The sequence below is a fragment of the Tachypleus tridentatus genome, chromosome 8 (genome assembly GCF_004210375.1).
Source record: "Tachypleus tridentatus isolate NWPU-2018 chromosome 8, ASM421037v1, whole genome shotgun sequence".
Taxonomy (NCBI): domain Eukaryota; kingdom Metazoa; phylum Arthropoda; class Merostomata; order Xiphosura; family Limulidae; genus Tachypleus; species Tachypleus tridentatus.
Window position 1 is genome coordinate 14,906,591 of NC_134832.1, and position 21,388 is coordinate 14,927,978.

Here is a 21,388-nt window from a genome sequence, read left to right on the forward strand (position 1 = left end):
TCATAACTATTTGTGTTTTCTTCTAAGTAATGAGGCTAAATTATTTCTACTATGAAGAAATTCCATATGATACCCATGTATCATTATTTTTCTTATTGAAACTATTCTCTGTTCAGTGATGATTCAGTCAATGCAGGAGTTTTTCCAACGCATCAACCACACTGTGCGAGGTATTCTCGAATATTCCATTCTGTAATTTTGTACCTGTCAAGAATAAGACTAATCACGTGACTTGTTAGTTTACCGTTAGAAGCGTGTAAATGCAGAGACGAAGTGATATCAATGGACCTGTCAGTTGGTAGATATCCGTCCAATAGGTACTCCGTATAGAAAGTTCATGTAGGCTGCATACATAACAACCTACTAATTCAAATGAATTTTGTTATTTATTTAGTGTTATAGCTGTAGTACGTTTTTATAGTGTGTGGCGATTAAGATACGACATTCAGTTTTCTGAACTCGTAAGAATAACACTGTACAACAGTTCTGCCCAACAAGAAAAGCATGAGCACATAATAACACGAATAGCAAGTACTGATTGGTTAGTAGTTCAATGAACAAAATTCTTTTTTTCTTCCTTTCTTTATTTTATGGGTGTACATAAACCTATATAATTAGATCACAGAATATTGGTGAATGAGGACGTGAGGTATTGCGTGTATGAGTTTGGGAAGTTGTTACCTGGATTATCTCCGGATGTTGTCATTAACATAGTTTAATTAGAACACGCATACCTTTTCTCCTGCTAATAGTCACAATTCTGAAATCAACATCACTGTGTATTAGATAAACTTCTGTTATGTTTCCCAAATGTTAAATCCACCATAGAAGTATGCGTGTATGAGTTTGGGAAGTTGTTACCTGGATTATCTCCGGATGTTGTCATTAACATAGTTTATTTAGAACACGCATACCTTTTCTCCTGCTAATAGTCACAATTCTGAAATCAACATCACTATCTATTAGATAAACTTCTGCTATGTTTCCCAAATGTTAAATCCACCATAGAAGTTGGAATGAATTGTTCTTTGTAAAATTTTAACAGAAAGCTTTACGTGGTATAAATGATAACCTTCAGAAAACATTTACAGTGAAAATATCAAGAAGTTAGAATTGTATTAATCCCAATTTAAGTAATGGTTTTATGTGTACTGATAGTTTTTTCAACTTCTTGTTGATTATAAATGTCTGTCACAAATCATGGGTGAATTAACTTGCGCATCAAGCTGGCGAAGCGAGATTATATTACTGTACTTACTCTCAGAAATAAATGTTAAACCTATTACATTTATAATACTATATTCTATATCTAGTCCTATGAAAACTTTCAACAATTAGAATAATGTATAACAATAATATTCAAACCACTTTAATTTTGACATATCTGTTGCATACCACGTGTTTCACTCATCAATAAAGTGCATTATTAAAAGATATAATATGCCTGATACTAACATATGATAACAAGCAAGTTACTTATGTCATGCTATGCCATCTTGAGAAAAGGCCTTCACTCCATAACATTCATGGCTGAGTAGTTAGTATGAGAGAATCATATACCAAAAACATCGAATTTTAATGTTAGTGAAAGAGCACGTATAACCAATTGTGAAACTTTGCATTAAAAAACAAACAAAAATAATTTAATTCAAAGTGCCAGAAACATACATATTGAGGAGCAGTTTGATATATCATTAAAGTTATCAATTATGTCAAGAGTTTTAAATAAACATATGGCTGCTATAAAGAAAGACGGGAAAGCAGTTCTGAAATCAGAGCCAAATAAATGTTTTTTATAGAGTAAGTGAGATAAAATAACTTTTCAATGTGTGTTTTGTCCCAGAGTTTTAGCCATTTTTTTATGTAATTGTTTGAGATTGGTCCGCACTCATATAAAAATCTTACAAAGTCATGGAGAAGATCAGTGTCTTGAAACTATGGAAGTTGATCTTTCAGCAATAGTTTGTTACTACCCATCATGAGCATGGAGTCTACATGTACATTGTTTTTATTTTCTCTCAAAATGAGATTACATCATCAAGAATATTTGAAATATTATGCAATAGCTAAACTTACACTTTCAGTAACTTGACTTTATGCTATAACTTGAGAAAATATTTTAGTTACGAATGATACTTCATGGTGCTATTTTACAAAAGTGGATACTATACTTTCACATGATCAATGACTAAATTTAATTGCATTAAAATCATTATTTGAACAGCTGTCTTTAGGATTTTAATAAATGCGCTGTGATAATGTAACTATACTTCCATGTATGATGACTTAATCAATCTCTTAAGTTGAAACTATTATTTTCCGTATTTAAAAATGTATTAATACAGTTTGTTACAACTAAAATCTTAAATGAACGTCTCACTATTTATCCATCTATTTTCTTTACAAGGTCACAGTTGAATTAAACGTGGAGAGTGTCTTATGTTATTAGATGTTGATCACTGGTAAACATACCTCTGATCTTCAGTAGTAACACAAATCTTGTGGAACTATGGAATACATTTCTGTACTATTCATAAATTCTTTAAAACATTGTCCTATAGGGTACTTGTTGTTTCCGCTATCATTAGTAAAACTTGCATATTATTTGAATGTGGCAGTTATTATCATGAAAACATGTTATTACCTTACAACTAAACATAATAAATGAACGATTTTTTGGTTTAACTTTACTGTTGTATAAAATATTAATTTACATGAATTTTTAGATTCTCCATGTATAGAGTTTGGAGACTTTTAAGAATTACAAAAGTCGTACACTTAAAGAGACAGTGATTATACAGTATACAAACTACTGTGGAAATATATATGTTGTTATCGTATATACTTCAAACAGCCTTTAACTAAGAAGAGAAAGGTGATTAGAGCTTGCCGAGTGTGATGTTTAAGAACACTTTCCAACTTGGTTTAGAAAATATATACGATAGTTGTTAAATTTAGAAAAACTCAGAAATAATACTGTGAATGAATTTAACAACATTTTCTGTGAGGCTCAAACTCTGTGTAGTGAGCTTCAAATTGACATCATAATGCCAAGGCAGGCTAAAAAACAGATGTACCATGTAAACCCACAAATCACTAGCCCTGAGGAGTACTTTCTTATTGTTGTATTTGTACCATTTGTTGATCACTTTCTTTCACAAATATGTGATCATCTGTCCAGCCACAAAACTCTCTTTACAAACTTCACGTGTCTACTACCATCAGGATCTACCACAGAATGGTCAGAACCTAGAGCACAACAATGTGACCAAATTAAAGAGTTGGTCAATATATACAAGGCTGACATTAACAGCACTTCACTAGCTGCAGTAGGTGAACTTATGGTTTGGTACAAATCACTTGCGAATAACAGGCCAACAAATGTCATAGATGCATATGCAATGTGCAATGCAGAAATGTTCCCAGTCATTTCTAGACTGTTGAAAGTATTTGCCACACTGCCTGTGTTAACAAGCTCAGTGCAGCATTTGTTTTCAACTCTCAGAAGACTCAAAACGTATTTGAGAAATACCACCACTGAAGATCGATTGAATGGCCTGGCCTCATTATACGTTCACCATGATATTAAAGTTGAACCAAACTGTGTTGTAGATGTCCTGGCAAGAACGAACAGGCATTTGAGCCTTTCATAGATATTCAATCGTATTTCTCTAGTTCTGACAAAACTTGCTGTATTAAAAGTGTTCAATAAGAAATTTGAATTTGATCATTTGTTGTGTGTGAAATTATCTGCCATGCAATCACAGATCTTTATGAAACTTCACAGGTGGCAACTGAACTTGTCTAAAATGTTTGGGTCCATGGGGAGGTTAACCCCACCCTCCACCCCCTTGTATAAAAGAACTGACTTATAATTTACAGAAAAGGATTATTTGTTTGTTTTTGAGTTTTGCACAAAGATACTCGAGGGCTATCTGCACTAGCCATCCCTAATTTAGCAGTGTAAGACTAGAAGGAAGGCAGCTAGTCATAACCACTCACTGCCAACTGTTGGGTTACTTTTTTTTACGAACGAGTAGTGGGATTGACTGTTCAATTATAATGCCCCCACAGCTGAAAGGGTGAGTAAGTTTGGTGTGACTGGGATTCGAATCCGCGACCCTCACATTACGAATCAAACACTTTAACCCACCTGACCATGCTGGGCCTACAGAAAAGGAAACAAGGTGTATAAGTTTACAATACATGATACTCAATAATAGAACCTTTTTTTTATAAAAATTGAGCTTAAACATTTATGTCTTGATGTGTATTACTGACTGTGGACTAAGAAACTTATGAACATTTTTGTTGTTGTTTTTGATAAGTAATTTTAAATCATTTGTGAAATTTGTTGGCCACCCTGGTCTACTATTCAGATTGTTCCATTTTTATATCTGTTAACAACTAATGGAATGGTTCCTCTGATGCAGTGATTTTTACTGTTTTCTTGAGTTCTATTAGGATTTTGTTTTATAGGCAACATGATTGGTAAAGAAATATATTTGTAATATCTGTTTACCCTGTTCTTATAATTTTACACTAGGTTTGATTTAACTTCCATTTTATATGCCACAGAAAAGTGCTTGATTTTTACCATAATATTCAAAGGTTTGATTATTTTAGAGACATGACTGTTAAACAGACAATTAAATTAAAAATTACATAAGTGTAAACTTCCTTTATGTATTTGTGGTTTCCATTTTGTTGAATGACAAAAATGCATATGCAATAATATTAGGAGCAGGTAGTTATCACAGTGAATTAGCCAATAAAATACATTGTTTGTATAACCTTATTGCTACTGGCCAATCACAAAAATCACAGGCAGTTCTTGTAGGTATTTTAACTTTTTCACATATTGAATCATCTTTATTGGAACAGATACCCTGGTACCTTAAAACTGAAAACATGACAAAGTAGACGTATAGTCGAATTAAAATATTTATACAAATACAAGATTTTATATAGAAAGTTTAATAGCTTATAAATTTTGTTTTAAAAATAGCAGACTTTTGTAAAACGTTAATTTTTGTGAAACCAAAATAGTGTTTTCTTGGAACTAATATACAAATATATAATAAACACACACACAAACACTTGTTAACATGCTGTTTGACAACCCTTATAGGGCCTGGCATGGCCTAGTGCGTTAAGGCGTGCGCTTCCTAATCTGAGGGTCGCGGGTTCGCAACCCCGTCGCGCCAAACATGCTCGCCATTTCAGCCGTGGGGGGTTATAATGTTACGGTCAATCCCGCTATTCGTTGGTAAAAGAGTAGTACAAGAGTTGGCGGTGGGTGGTGATGACTAGTTGCCTTCCCTCTAGTCTTACAATGCTAAATTAGGGATGGCTAGCACAGATAGCCCTCGAGTAGCTTTGTGCAAAATTCCAAAACAAACAAACAACCCTTATCTCTAGACATCTGTGTTTGTAAAGTAGTGGGCATAGTAACAGTATAACATAATTTTATATGAAAAATGAAAATAGGAAGTTAAAATAATGAATTTTAAGATATGGAAAACTTGTTTCAGTTTAACAAAACTGCGAAATCAGTTCATATAATTTCTTATATCTTGAGACTGGTTATTTCCAGTTAATATATTAACATTTTGGTACTTTTCGTGTTATGGCAATTATAAGAATGCATAATTGAAAGCAAAGGATACAATGTTAAATCTTAGTCACAGGGTAAATAAATGTTTAGAGAAATGTCTGGTTTTCTGAGGTACAGTGGAAATGAAGTTTATTTTACACATCAGTGAAGAAGAACTTTATTAGATTTATCATATCTATATATAAAATTGAAAATTCCAAAGTATTATAATTCTAATATTTTAGGGCTGATATTCTAACATTTGATATCATTCATTAAGTGAACTTCACAAGCAAAAACAGAGAAAACAAATGTTCAACTTTCATTTCTGAGCAAACCTGAGAGGTCTCACCAACACATCAATTTTTTGAAATTTTAACTAATTTCAAAGGTTAGGTTTTTGTTATGTGAGAAACTATCACTCCTTGCAAATATGTTGATTTATAGTTTATTTTTCAAGTAATTTTCCTTTATCAGTTTTTCATTATTTTAAATTGGCCATTTGCTGACATCACCACAGTATAACCATATCCCTCTGTCATACATAATTTGTCTTCTTTGCTTCTTTGAAAATTTCAAAGCAATTGTTTTACTTCTATAATTATTTAGTCTTTTGCCACAGGTAAGTAAAAGTGAGCATGTCACAATGTTTTATAAGGTTATATTCAAATATTAATTAAATTATTATTATTATAATTTGTATACAAGTAAACTTGGCTTCAAAATTTTAATTTACCAAATGACATAATTCTACCTTGTTCTCAGTAGAAATATATTGCCTACAGAGTGTAAGTTACTGTTGCTAAGCTCAGATCAAATGGTGAAGAAATTGCAATTTCAAATAAATATTTTAGTTGTGATAGCCTTACAAGAAATTAAATTAATTTATGTCAAAGAACTGACAACGGAAAAAGGTGCTAAATGTAAATACTAAATTTTTAGTTTGTGTATATTGTTTATTGTTATAAAAGTTACTAAAATGTAAGAATTAGAATATTTTTGTTACGTTAAATAAGTTTACACAAAAAAGATAATAAAAATTTACACACATTGCAGCTCATGAGTCATTCGTGTATTACATTATTCAGTGCCGTTACTTAAGCTTTGTGTTTCCTATGTGATTTATAGCTTATATTGCCAAATTATCACACACAATTCAAAGTCCAATAAACCAAGGAAATTCATTTTATGAGCTTTAAACTCATAATAATTGTAGCTGATAATAATTGTAATTTTGTTACTGTTTTCAGTTGTTCTAGAAATTTAGATTTGTACATTTTGGGATGGCTACAAGGTTGGTAAAGTCAGTAGAACATGTTTAGTGTTGTGGTAGAGAAAGGAACAAATATATAAAGTTTTGCTTTAAAAAACATGACACTCTGGAAGTTCTAGAGAATGTGCTAATGAAATTTGAAAACTAGGTGAAAAAATTATTTTTAAATGTTAACACAAAAATTGCCTTGCCCTTACAGTCTGAGTCACACTCTAATTTTCCTAAATACACAGACAAATCTATATAAGGACATTATTAAAAATGTTTGTGTTTTTAATTATTACAAAAGACTTTATTAATATTTTCAAATTTTAAGCAGATACATTACTGTATTAGAATTGTAATGTATATATTTTCATTGCTCATCTGGTGGTTACATGGTAAATGCAAGGTCAGTGAAATTAATTTAACCCATGTGGAGAGAGTTTGAAGTAAGATACTAAAAGTATAAGCATTAAAATCATCAGTGAACTTTCCCTGTTAGAAGGTTACTGAGATGTAACAATGGTGAATCTGCCAAACTAGTTCAGTAACTAACCAGCTTTATTTTGTTAGTCTTACATCCTGATAACATATGAAAGTGCTACTTTGTCTTGATAGGTTCAGTAAAAACCCATCTGGTGCTGTTTATTAGCCTAATTACATACAAAATTAATACATGTTTTGGATTATCGTTTTCTTTTCTAACAAGAAGCTCAGTGGTGGTAAGTTTGAACATTTGGTCTAAACAAAGATTCAATACCCATTTTGATCATAGTACAGACAGTTCATTAAGTATCTTTGTGCTTAGCAGCAAATTGTTTTTCTTATGGCACACATAATAGTTAAGTTGCTCTATTATTCAAATTAGTGAAATGTAAATTTTATCACAACTTTATACTATGTTATCCTGTTACTAGAAAAAGTAATTTCTCTGGGTATAAAGGTTTGTAAATCTTTTTAGTTACCATTTTTTAATTAAATATTGTTTGTTTTTTGGTTATCATTTAAACGTCACAAATCAGTAAATATTTCTCTTGAAGTACGTTTTTGTCAGATTTTAAAGAATATGGATAGGGATGCTATAAAATTTATAAACATTTGCATTTTACATGTATAAGCATTTTTATATTTTACCCAGCAACTGGATTTGAAGACAAATTCAAGCCCCCTCCTGGAAGATGGCTATGTTCCACTTGTATGATAAACAATAAATCTTCAGTTAGTAGATGTGCAGCCTGTGAAACTCCCAAACCTGAAAGCCTCATTCAGGTAGTGTAAATAACTCATTGATATTGTAAAGAATAAGGGGAGGTTTGTTTTCAAATATTTAAGAAGAGGGCATTTTAATTCTCTCACAATGGGCTTATGAATGTGTAAATGTATTTTTATTAATTCATCATAAATACTCAATTTTTAGTTAGTTTTTGTTAAAATATAACAATGAAAAATATCTATAGAAAAACATGTATTTTGGTATTTAAAATGTTAAGAAATTAATTTGTATGTGTGTGCTGAGTTTGCTAAGCCTCACTGCAAGCCATATTTATTCTCTTAAATAGATGGAAAGAGGAAAAATTATATTTTGTTTGTTAATTTCAAAGATGTATTTGAGGAAATCAAAAGAATTATGAAATTGCTGTACTGATACACACACACACACACACACAATCATCTCTCGTCAGAGCAACAACTTAACGTATTTCACTATTTCCAGAGAAATTATAAGTTCCTCTTCAGATCAATTACAAATAATTGTCATATTTATATAGCTTGGAATGTATTACTTCTATTGGTTGTGAACATGTCTTAACAGGGACCAATCTTGTAACCATTTTATGCTTGTTTTCATGCCATAACTTTTAATACAATTAGCATATCTTCACAAAATATTGGATTTTTTTGTTATCAGTGTACACACATGTTACAGTATCCAATAGTACAAAACTAGCCCTTACAAATGACTTGTCTTAGCTGTGTTGTTGACTAGTATTTTGTAAAATAGTCACATTTCAGTTATAATGCATTATTACTATGTACAACCAAGTTCTTAAATGCTGTAATTTTTCTTAACACACACAACAGTAAATAAAGAATTGTAGAACACAGTTGTGAACATTGTACTCGCTGCTTACTATAATATGCTAAGCCTTATCAAACTTTGCATGGGGAGAATGTAAAAGTTTTTAGGTTTTATAAATACTTTTTGAATAAACAAAAAATCAGTTTCTATAACAGTGCCACAGGTCTAGAAAAATATAATTTTTTCAACCTCAGTAATGTCTAACCACTTGGAATCTACCATGGAAAGAAAAGGTTTTCTGAGTAAATAGGCTTATAAAACAAAATGGGTTATGTTTTGAGCTTTTGATTTATACGTGTTATAGTCAGGTAGGGGTTTGTAAGTATTTTCAAAAATGGAAAGAGGTGTGCTTGAATCTGCTTGATTAACTAAATATATAGCAATTTCTAGGCAAACAGAAAAGATTGGAGGTTTTTATCTTAAATTCTTGCTTGTCAATATCAGTAATTTGAGTTTCCAATTGAAAGAAACTGTGGACTTTGTACATCACAAACATTTAATATCAACCAGTGCTGTACTCACTTTACCACATGATACACAATAACCTACATAGGAATTTCTTTTTAAATTGAGAAATTAATTAATGTATGTTGCTAAAATTTGAATTATAATTTACAAATAAATTCAAAACTTATTGGTATGTTTGTAAAATAGTAGTTCAATAAAATTTTGAACGTAAGTCTACAAACATGTTGATGTGACTATAGGAAGATGTGTCTAGGTAGGTTTAAACTGACAGGTACTACTTTTATATTTGTGGTTAACTGTACTTTGAATTCTTTTTAGATTTACTACTCCTTACTTTCTGTATAGTTGTATACCTTCACAAAATTAGGCAGCTTTTTAGTTGGTTACAAGTCTATAATGTACAAAAACAAATCACATTTTTAGTGAAGAATTTTTACATTGAGTATTTGTTTTGAATAGTCAATGTGCAAAGTAATTTTTGTGTTAAATTTAAAAATACTTTTCCCCATCTCTAAAAACTCAGATTTCCTTTGTGTAATTTCTAAAACCTTAAAGAAGGTGATTTATCTTGCTATCTATGGTACTGTTATATGTGTAATCCATAATGCATAACAGTTCTGTGGTTATGTTTCAATATGTCACCGAGGTGTTTTGTCCTGTTGAGTTTTATTCAACAAATCTTAAATCTTTACAATTTATACACATTGTAATAGATGTTTTAAATATCTGGGTTGTCAGTTCACAGTGATTTTAAGAAAGAGTGATATCTGTACTAGCACTTACCTGTCTGTTTGCTTTTAATGTCTCATACAAATGAAGTGCACATAAGCCATTATGTAGCTATGCACTTCAAAACTTCAAAAAAAAAGTTGATAAGTAGAAACTTTATATTGATTCATTTTGGATGTGTTCTTAGCTTTTACCTTTTCACATGTAATTTCAGTTCTTTATTATTTTATATACTTCTGTAGTGATTTATTGGTCTTTGCTGTTCAGTGAAATAATAACTTAGTGATTATATATGTTGTTTTTTATTATAAGTAGTTTGAGAGAATGGTGTTAAAAGCAGTACTGTATAAAATGTGAACACCTATAACTATTTTGGTATTGAAGTAGCACCTCACAAAATATTAATATTCATATGTGTACGGTGGTTTTAGATAAGCATAGGTATCAATGAAATATTAAAAACATTAAATCTTTGAAAGGAATATCAAAAAATTAATTGTGATTGAAAACTTAGCATGTTTTTCTTCTCCTTTCTAGGCATCAAAAGCAACAGTAAGTGGATTTAGTGACAAATTGAAATCATCAGCTGGAAGCTGGGAGTGTTATACATGTTTAATAAGAAATAAACCCGATTCGTTGAGATGTGTCGCTTGTGAAACACCTCAAGCATCAGACGTGAATGCCAAAGGTACTCCTCTCCACTCACTCCACCCCCACATAATTGGATAGCTATGCAAGACTTATAAAATTATAAAATAATTAACAGATATGATGCTCTGCATTATTTGAAAATCTTGCTTATCAGATGCAAGACAGTTTTTGAGTTAAGGATGTGATCCTTAGTCTTTTACACTTAACGATGAATTCAGTGCAAAACATTTTGTTCAGTTTTCTTTCTTTCTTCCCCAAGCTATGTTATATCCTTCTGTTCTTTCATTGATTTTTTTTTTATCAGTAATAAGGCCTGCTGTTCTCTTAATAAAGGTACAACTCATTTGGTGAAATATTAATATATTTATCTAACCCATTAGAATAGTCCCTCATGCTTATATCTTTATAAGTACAGGTTTCTAACCATTAGAAACTTATTTGAATATGTTGGTCTTTTGAAATTTTTATTTTAAAGTGTACTGACTAAGTCATTGCATGCAAGAACAGAAGTTACATATACAATATCAGAAAATTGATAAAAATAGAAAAATGTTTATTAATAACGTTTCAGGAACATAGAATATATTAGAACAGTCAATTAAATAAAATGATTTGTATATGTTATTTATTAAAAAATCATACACACTTGCCACAGGTGGTGCACCTGTCACATCCTCATCCATGAATTATCACCAGTAGTTTTCTCAGTTGTATATTTTATACTATATTTGTGAACAATATAAAGCTAAGGTTTTAATTCTTCAAATGATACATTTCATTGTTTTCTGTGCAGAGCGTTGTCTGTTTCTTCATTCATTTTCAAATTTATCCTCATGAGAATCATGTTGACAAGCTCAGCCAAATTTTTGAAGATTTTATTGCAGTATGAAAATCAGAAAAATTATATAGTTATAAGACATTTTTTGCATATTATTATTATTGTTTCAGTATACAGTATTTAATTAAATAAAAATTATTTAGTGTTCTAGTACTATTACTATAAAAAGTGTCTGTGTGTGTATTTGGCATTTATTTTACAATAAATTATCATTAAATCAACAATGTAGGGTAAAATTAATAGTTGATAATTGGTATAGAATACATAATACTATGCTGAATGGTTCTCTCAACATTTGTGGCATGTGCTGTGGCCCCGACTTGTGCAGATCGGGTTAATTGTTTGAATCAGTTATTTTTTGTTCAGTTTATCTAATGAAAACACAGAAATTTGAATTTTACAGCCATGATATACCCTGGTATTGTATGACACTAGTGTTGTTGTAGTGCCTAAATGATAATGAACAAATTACAATTGTATGATTCTGTGTTTACTGCAAGATTTATTCTCATATGTCTTAACTTGAAAGTGTTTTCCAAAGAAATAAAAGAATTAGTAATTTTCTTTACTTGTGTTTTAAATGTATGCACCTTTCTATAGATTCATTGAAGTTTATTATTCAGCTGTCTTTATTGTATTATATTCTTTCCTTATTATTTATATTTTTCTGAAGTGAGTTATATTGTAACTTTTTCAAGTTGAAATAATTTTTATGTTTCTTTGCATACCTTGAAATGTAGTTAGTTACAGTTTAAAGCAGAATATTGTTTAATATGAAAAATGCTTAGAACATTAAACTCTTGGAAGTTACTTTTTTTAATACTGTGAGGCACTAAAATTTGAAATCAGAAGTAAAAACTTGAACATGGAGTTTTTTTAATACTCTTTTATTTTTTTTATTTATAGAAAAGAAAGAAACCTTTTTTGGTTTCAAATTTGGGACTTTAGTTGTCTTCTAGTTCCTTGGCAAGTACTTTTAAATTTGTTTCACCGAGTGATTCTGGAAACGTTAACACTACAACAAAATGTAGTTTTAATTTTTTTGCTCCAACCACTGTTACAGCTTCTTCCACAAGTCAGCAGTTGTCATTCTCATTTAGTACCCCTGTAATAACCACAAGCTATACTACAACCAAGTTTAAGTTTGGCGCCCCCTATAACTATAAGTAAATACTAGTTGTACTACAACTGAATTCAAGAAATCTATAAACATTATTTTTGTTGCCCTTCCCCACACATTTTTTTTCTGCTGAGAAACAATCACCTGGAAAAAATGTGATTCATATCTTGTCTCTTGCCTTATTTTCCTCCTTTGTTTTTTTTTTTTAAACTGTTACAGGTCTTAGTTGCCACACTCTTATGATGTCACAGCATGTGGTGTAAACAATTATTAATGAAGCTGAGATTGGAAAACAGCTGTAGCTGGTGTTGAAACATGATTGCATGGAGAAAGTTATAAAATATTAACATCATTAAAAAAAATAGTATTAGCAGTAATTTGGGGTTCCTAAAAGTGTTGAATAACCAGAGTTTCTGTAAAAGTTCAGAAAGAAATCTAATTAGAATCTTAGAACACTTAGAGTCAAGCCTTCTGTAAGCAGCACATTTATCAAGTATTTTAGATTTTTTTCTGCCCAACTTAAAGTATACTTTGTTTGCCAAAAACATTTATGATTCTTAGAAAATATGATGACTTCTATCTTGTTTCTCTTCCAATTTTCCTTTTTATTAATCCAGACTTACAAAATAACTGAATATCTTCTGAACAGTGTAGTGTGAGTAGTTAGGTCAGATTTTAAACTCTGTATATGTAAGTACAGAGTAAATAAAGTGGACTGTTTAGTAAGTTACACTTACTCAGACATTTATTAGCTAGAGCCCCTATAGCAGCTAATTAAGAATTTAATAAGTTTGGAAGATGTAGGAATGATCCACAGATTTGGGCAATTGTTTTATGGTTTTGTTGGATATTTTTTACATTTTTGAAAATATATTTGTTTATTTGCATGTATTTGAAAACTACAGACATTTTCTAATATGACAGTAGGAAAGTTTTTAATGAGGTTCAACAAATACAATACACAATGTTAAAGTATTTTAATGTTTCAAGCCTTCATGTATTGAATATTATTAATTTATTTTATTGAAACAGTGCAAAAAGGTCCTATTAGTTTTTAAAAAGAAACTGTTCATTAGATATAAATTAATCTCAAGCCTGACAAGTTTTGATGTCATTCTGAAAGATGTGATCTTAAATCACTATTAAATTTTTGCCAGATTGTATTTTTTTTACGATTTATAACAAGAAATGGTAACTACTGCAGTTGGCAGAATGAAGAATTGACCTAATCACTTGAGTTTAAAATTGACTTGGTGTATAAAATTGGGGTTTTGATTAACATTAAAATAAAAATTAAAAACCTAAAATGAAAGTATGTTTTGACATAAAGAAAAGTGGAAATTTCACAATCTGAAAGTGATAAATTCTAATTTAAATTATATGAATTTTTTAAACTGAACTAGTTACTATTTAGTAAATTCAAAGTTTCAAGCAACTTGGTTGAGAACTTCACTGTGAGAAGGAAAAACCAAATGTTATTAGAGACACCCCTTTGGTCTGGAAAGGGTTAAAAGAAAGACACATTTCAAAAACTAAAATCTAAGAATAGATTATAAAATATAATTAAAATAATGTAATGTTACCAAGCTGAGAATTTTTTATTTGAAATGTATTTTATACAAAATCAGTTAAAGGTGAAAATAGTCACATTTTTATAAATCTCCAACCTCAATCATATTTTATAAACATGGGAAGCTATAGATCTATCTGAAATTGCTCACATTTCCATGAAAATCTCAATCCTACTTTATAAATATGGGAAGATATAGAGGTATCTGAAATTGGTTACATTTCTGTAGGAATCGCAAACATCAAGCATGCTTTGTATACATAAGACGTTGTAGATGTATCAGCAACTGTGCTTTATAAAAGTTAGCATTCAAGGTGGTTTCGTGAAGTTTTATTCCATTAAATTATCAAAATATTTCTGACACATCTTAACTCTGCTTATCTCGAGTACCACTGCCTTCTATTTATGTGGCAAGTAATGTGTAACTAGGTACTTTTTTTTTATTAAATCTGCACTGTTAATTCTACAACCTTGTTCTATGTCAGTTATATTGTAGTCCTTCCTACCATAGATATAATGTGTAATTCCAGGTGGTACCAGCTGTGGGTATCTGTTTTATTGTAATGTATGACTAAATTATTGTGTCACAGGTATATACACTGTAGAGGAGAGGTATTCTGTAGGACTGCTAGTAGTTTTTGCTTCATAAATGTGTTTGCCCCAAGTCATACACTCATAGGCTAACACAAGTAAAGCAGACAACGATTGCTGCCCATCTCTAATGATCTGTGGTGTTGAGACTTTCCCCACTGCAGACCTGATGTACAATTCCAGATGCTACCAGGTTGCAGTTGATCGAATCCACTGACATAGTTGCTCTGATTCTCAAAATATGGTATTGCAGTCTCCAGTGGTGCAGCCCTCTGAAGTATGAGTTTTTTCCCCATTTTCTTCTAGTGGAGTATGGAAGTTTTTACCAGTTCCTAGCTGCTAGAGTAGTGAACCATGTAGGTCTGTTCTCCTGAATGATGAATCATACCATTCAGTTGAGAGAAGGGTGGTGGGATACTGCAGGTATCTGTATATTGCACTTCCTACTGCATACCTGCTGCATAATTCCAGATGCAGCCAGGTTTTTGGTTGTATCACTATGTTGTATTTCTGTTTATATATCTGACCAGTTGTTTTTTTCTACTGTGGTGTTTCTCCTCCCGACCGTCCTCTAGATGTACATTTCCAGTGGGTCTGGTTTTGGTTGGAGATGGCCCAGTAACATTTAGTATTGTGCAGATGGTGTGGTACCCTTTCTGTCATTGTGGACTTTATGTACAATTATAGACACTGCCAAGTTTTGGTTTAAGCACTCTACCATGTCACAAATATCGATATATATGTGTGTGTGTGCGTGTGTGTGTTGTTGCAGTTCATCCTTCAGGTTGATATGTTTCTCCTTCATACCATCCTGTGGATATTTCTTTCCAGTGGGTTTGATTTTGGCTGGAAATGGTCTCTCCTACTACCATGGACTGGATGACAAATACCCACTGCCACCAGCTTTTGGGTTGGAAATACACCCTGTGTTTGCAGTTCCTCTTCTTACTAGCAGCTGGATGTCAATTCCCATCAGACTTGACATTGGTAATAGCTGAATACAACATATTTCTGTGCTTGTGTATGACCAGATATTCTCCTTCTACCAAGAACTGGAAGAACCACACCAATTGCTGTAAGGTTTTGGACTGTAAAGGTTGTATTGGGGCTTTCACCTTCCTAACATTTGTTTTAGTATTTTTTCCACATGGAGCTGGTGTTCATTGTGTCAAAAATGTCTACAAATGGAGACCAGTTTTGGGGCAGGAGCTCTTTGCTAAAAATTTCTATTTCTAGTTGAAGAGATAGATGATCCTTTGACTACAGCAGATTTGATATACCATTCCAGATGCAATCTGTCACACCCTAGTTGCTTGACATCTAGGAGTTTCATTCATTGGTCATACATATTCTGGCATTTCTTCATGTTTCTCCACCTTTTATGGTCCCTATTATAAAAGATCAAAGAGTATATGTGAATCAGATTCTATAATTTTTTCCTTTTGGTTCCACACTTCACGTCTCTCTTTGAATGCTTCTTTAAGGGGGGTTCTATTTTGGTCCTCCACCATATTAATGTGGGATTTCTTCTATTTGGAGAGCAGAGATAAGATATGATATTAGAAGTTAGCATTTTCCTATATTGAAAAAGTATTTCTGTTGTATACTTACCTTCTCTCACATTTCCCATCCAGTATCTCCACTTCCAGTGATGTATGTTGTAGATCTGACCAATCTCAAAGAGCACAGATGTGAAGAGGGCACTGGGTTTAATAAGAGTGGTGTTACACTTCTATTGGTGGAAAGCTGCTGCATGGTAATTGTAAATAGATATGCAGAAGCAGGAGGTGGAAGACTAGTGGCATAAGTTAAAAATTTGTTTCAATAGAGTTCAGTGCTAGTCCAGAAAAGTATTTTGTGAGAGGAGTTGAGTATCTGTCTGAAAGACATTTTTAGTGTAGGAAAACGATAACTTTTAAAGATTACAACTAAGCATTTTCTATTCATTGCATTAAACACTAGGTATACCTGCTTCATGTGGTTAAACTTGCACATTTATATTCCATTGGGTAAAAATGTATATCAGGGTGGTATTACTAAGTTAAATTAGTGAGAATCCCATTTAAACAATTTATTTTTATTGACCAACGAAAACAACAGGTAAAACTAAATCCATGGAGTGCTTCTTCACAAATCGTACTCACCTACACGACTTATTGAAAGTCTTGTTTAATGTATAGGAATAAAAGTCCCAAAGTGTATTATAACGGTCACATTAGCAACATGGATGTAAACGGAAATAAGCATTAGGATATTAACATTTATTTTCTGTTAACTATTAGTAACAGGATATGGTGATTAAGCCAGTAAGTAATATTTTTATTATTGCCATTAAAATAAAATAGCATTCAGTATACCTAACATAAATAAATATTTTGTACATACATAAACATACCTAGTATTAAAGTATCTTCAATTATTAAAGTACCATTTAATAGCAAGAATATTTATTAACAAAATCTTGAACTGAAACAATTTACAATAATGAAAATGACTGGATATAAAAGTGGCCAAAGATACTCACTTTTAATTATTTATGCACTTTCAGGGTGACTTAATGAAACAGTTGTGCACATTTCACTAGTTAACACACACTGTGGTATTACAATAAACTGGCTTTATACATTTCACAACTCAACACACTTAGTATTTTCATGATCTCTTACAAAGCTAACAGTAATTACTTCAATAGTCAACATACACTGTAACGTTTGCTATATAGTAATAAATTAACAATGATTTTTTAAACATACAATATTTATTTTACAAATTAACTACTTGTTTTATTAGTATATTTTTCATGCTTTTGAGAAACATTTGGGGAAAGTTTGACTAACTGTAACAAGCAGTAACATAACTAAAAAGAAAAAGCCAAGTTTTTGTCATTTTGTCGTTATCTTACCTACTCCTAGATTACACTGTTTACCCATTTATACTTTCATATGTGTAGAACATTTTGAATATTCATTACATTCTGTGTTTTGACAAACTGTAAATGTCACATATTGGTAAGATGTAGAATTTGTACTTCATGAAATGGTTGCTTATGTATCTAGATGTTTTGGACATAGAAACTAATGCTTGTTGTCCATTAATGAATTATGTTTGGTAAGTGCTATTATTATATCTGTTTAAAAATGTTAAATGCTTTTCAGGCAAAATGACAACATTGCTATAATGTATGTTGTTTATTTAGTGAACTAAAGAAGATTTATTTTAATCACAGTTAACACCTGAACACAGCCTACTAAATTTGATTCTTACACACAAGAATGCCTATAATAAAAAGATCATTTTTTAAACTTTTCTCTGAATAACTTTGTTAATAATGCTAAAAGTTTGGCCCTGTATATACAGTGGCAGTGCCACTTTATCCTTCTAATGTAGTTGAACTCACTAGCTTGTTTAAAACATAATGTTTTTTAGCAGAGACTTAATAGTGAAACAGCAGAAATGTTTTAAGTTAAACATAAAATTAATAATGTGCATATGCTAAAATTTGAAGTGTCAGTGTCTCTGTAAACAGTAAAGTGGTTGAGGTTTTAGCTGAGTAGCATTTTTTATGTATTGAACTGTTGACCATATAATGTGTTTTTCCTTAGGATGATTCTAATGCTCCTATGTATTTCTAGTATATGATTTACAGCCAACTGTATAATAACTAAATTTCTATTTTTACACTTTCCTAAAGAATTTGTAACTGTATAAAGTGTTTTATTAAAGAAAGTAAAAGTAACAGAATTCTCTGTATATTTTTAGGTGCCTAGAGCTTCAACACAAGAAACTTCCTTTTCGTTTGGTTCACCAGTACAACTTGCTGCCTCTGTTGCACCCACTCCTTCATTTTTCAATTCTAATGTCACCCCATTTGGATTCTCAACCCCTACATCTTCATTCCAGCCAACGTAAATCTAATCTGTGTGTTTTTAACTTTCATTGGATGCGACATTTTGTACATTAGAATTAGATGAAACTTTTCTTCATTTTAAAAATGTGAAAAGCTTTTAACAATGATAATTTACACACACACAACTCATATTTGTTGTTCCTATACAAAAATTAAAAAGGAATTGTTTAACAATGCATTTAGTATTTTTAGAATAAGAACTATGTAAGATTCCTAAGTTGCTAACTTGTAAAAGATAGGTTGAATATTACTGAGAATTGCTAGATGTAAGAAGTTGTAATTTTTTATGGGTGTTGCTAAGTAAGCTTTTTTCTTTCCAGGTCTTCAGAAAATCCATTCAGTGTTTCTGCAAACAATAAAAATCCTCCTCGGAAGATCAGGTGAGCTGTAAGAAGAACGGTTCGCAAATAATGAAAAAGCAAATGTGTTGTGTTACAAACCGCTAGGAAGCACAGTGTGCTTTGTATTGTACAATATGTATTTTAAGACAGGCTTTGAGAAACATGATAAAAATTATATAGTGGTCAGATTTGACATATTTTAAAGTGAAAAACTCCCTGTAGCAGAGTATAGGTTGAATTTTGATTTTTTTTTAACCATGAAAAATTAGCCAGTATAAATAAAACTTTTTTTTTTCTTCATGTTTGTCTCTTTTGGTTGTTCTTTTCATCTTTGTATTGAGAAAAATAGTGAACTTTATATTGTTTATTCCTGGCCATGGAAACCATAGAATTTCATTTCATCAGACAAAAAGTAAAAATAAAAAAGGGTGAATTACATGTGCTTCAGTGATGCTTCTAGGACATGGATGGAAAATATATATAATTATCATGATGCTACAAATCTACATATGGGTAGTTTTGGCTGACATAGCATGTTTACATCACTATTTGGGTTTGTTATTAATTGTCATAAAGTATTAAGGTAGTCATAATAGGTTCAGTAAAGAGTAGCATTGCACCTATAAAACAGTATAAGAGCTCTAGACATGTCTTTGATTTTTCATAAACACTAATTGGGAAGATCATTTTACTACAGATTTAAATCTCTTAAGTTACTATTTAGAGATAAGCTGTTTCTGTTATATAAGTTACTATTAAAACAGTTTGCTTGATAGTAATTATAGAAGGAACATAGTACCATGGGTATAGCATGTTATATCAAGTAGGAAATTTTTTAAATACCTCAAAACAAAAATTAACAGAACATTGTTTCACTAAAACCTGACAATTCAATAAAAGAATAAATGTACATAGTTGTGGTGAGTTATTACTCTTATTTCATATCTGTACTTATATTTATTCAATTGATTTCTGAAAACTAAGTACAATAAGTATATGATATGATTTATTAGTAAGGGACCTACCTTGTAACCATTCTGTTATAGTTATAGTTTTCATGCTATATCTTTTAAATTAGTAATTATATCTTCACAAAATTTGGCAGATTATTAGGATTACAGAATTTTGTATTCAAAATATATTTTTATTATTAGGCTTTAAAGTTTTTTAAGTAATTTTTTCTTGCACCTTTTTTTCCTTTCGATTTTAAGATTAAAATACTTTTATGCATTAGAAAGTTTTCAAATTTCACATCAAAAATCCTAAAAAGGTCTATATTTTATCTGTTAATTTTACTAACAAATCTCCTTTGATTTATCTGACCTTGTAACCACTATAAAAATTAGGAAATAAAAATGTTTTGTGTTCCAGAATGATGACAAATTATAACACAAACGTTTAGTATAAATAGCATAAATCTTGTCACATATTTAATTTTTTATTGTATTGACCTTTCAGCTGTGCCTAGCTAACATTGCGGAAGTTTCACCGACACAGAACACATGCCATCGTAACTGTATCCTTACGTGTTGTAGTTGTGTTCTAGTGGACTAGTATTTTGTACTACAGTCACATTTCTGCTATGATACATTTTTTGTCAATATATATTATTGCAATTTACAAGCATGTTCTTATGTATTTTTTTTTAAATACAGAAATGAATTGTAGCAAATAACTGTTCTAGTTTCAAACTACAGTTCTTTATCTAGGAAAAACGAGAAACATTTACTTGTAGCACTAGATTTTAATGTTTAAATATTAACAATTATAACAGCTACTGTATGATATGAAAGAAAATTTAGATATTTATTTGTTTGTCTCTTCTTCCGATAAACAGTATTTTCGACTTCAAGTTCTCATGCTCGTCTGGACAGTCAATATTGACAGCACACAATTTTTCATACAACGTGAAGTCGATAACATTCTCCCGTTCCTCTTTGTTTTGGTTCACAAGTCGACCATTGCTAGTAGTAAAGTATTACAACAATCTATAACCAGCCAAACCATCAAAGCATTGGGCAAATATAATTTTATTCATATTTTAATAACAATGAGAAAATTGACATACTTCCTGATTTGATTGTTTTTGAACTTCGCGCAAAGCTACACGAGGGTTATCTGTGCAAGTCGTTCTTAATTTAGCAGTGTACGACTAAAGGGAAGGCCACTAGTCATCGCCACCTCTTGGGCTACTCTTTTGAACAAAGAATAGTGGGATTAACCGTCACTTATAACGCCCTCA

General features: G+C 31.0%; 1 protein-coding gene across 8 annotated transcripts; it reads left to right on the plus strand.

Annotated features, from left to right (window-relative positions):
- The first annotated feature begins 238 nt into the window (after positions 1-238).
- LOC143224099 (nuclear pore complex protein Nup153-like) lies at positions 239-21,160 on the plus strand. Of its 8 annotated transcripts, none has more exons than XM_076452562.1 (5): positions 239-317; positions 7,990-8,120; positions 10,666-10,816; positions 18,658-18,803; positions 19,126-19,457. In XM_076452562.1, exons 2-4 carry the CDS (start codon positions 8,049-8,051, stop codon positions 18,663-18,665), a joined length of 231 nt encoding a protein of 76 aa, XP_076308677.1. In that variant the 5' UTR covers positions 239-317; positions 7,990-8,048; the 3' UTR covers positions 18,666-18,803; positions 19,126-19,457. The 8 variants fall into 8 exon arrangements, with proteins under 8 accessions (XP_076308677.1, XP_076308676.1, XP_076308675.1 ...); XM_076452561.1 differs by lacking the exon at positions 239-317 and adding an exon at positions 325-541; XM_076452560.1 differs by lacking the exon at positions 239-317 and adding an exon at positions 6,087-6,218.
- Positions 21,161-21,388: the final 228 nt, after the last annotated feature.

Bases quoted from the DNA above. Each gene is read 5' to 3' on its own strand.
- LOC143224099 (XM_076452556.1), top strand. From the start codon at position 6,414: ATGGTGAAGAAATTGCAATTTCAAATAAATATTTTAGTTGTGATAGCC. The intron at 6,520-7,989 runs GTAAATACTAAA...TATTTTACCCAG, and splicing joins AACGGAAAAAGGTGCTAAAT to CAACTGGATTTGAAGACAAA. The intron at 8,121-10,665 runs GTAGTGTAAATA...TCTCCTTTCTAG, and splicing joins AACCTGAAAGCCTCATTCAG to GCATCAAAAGCAACAGTAAG.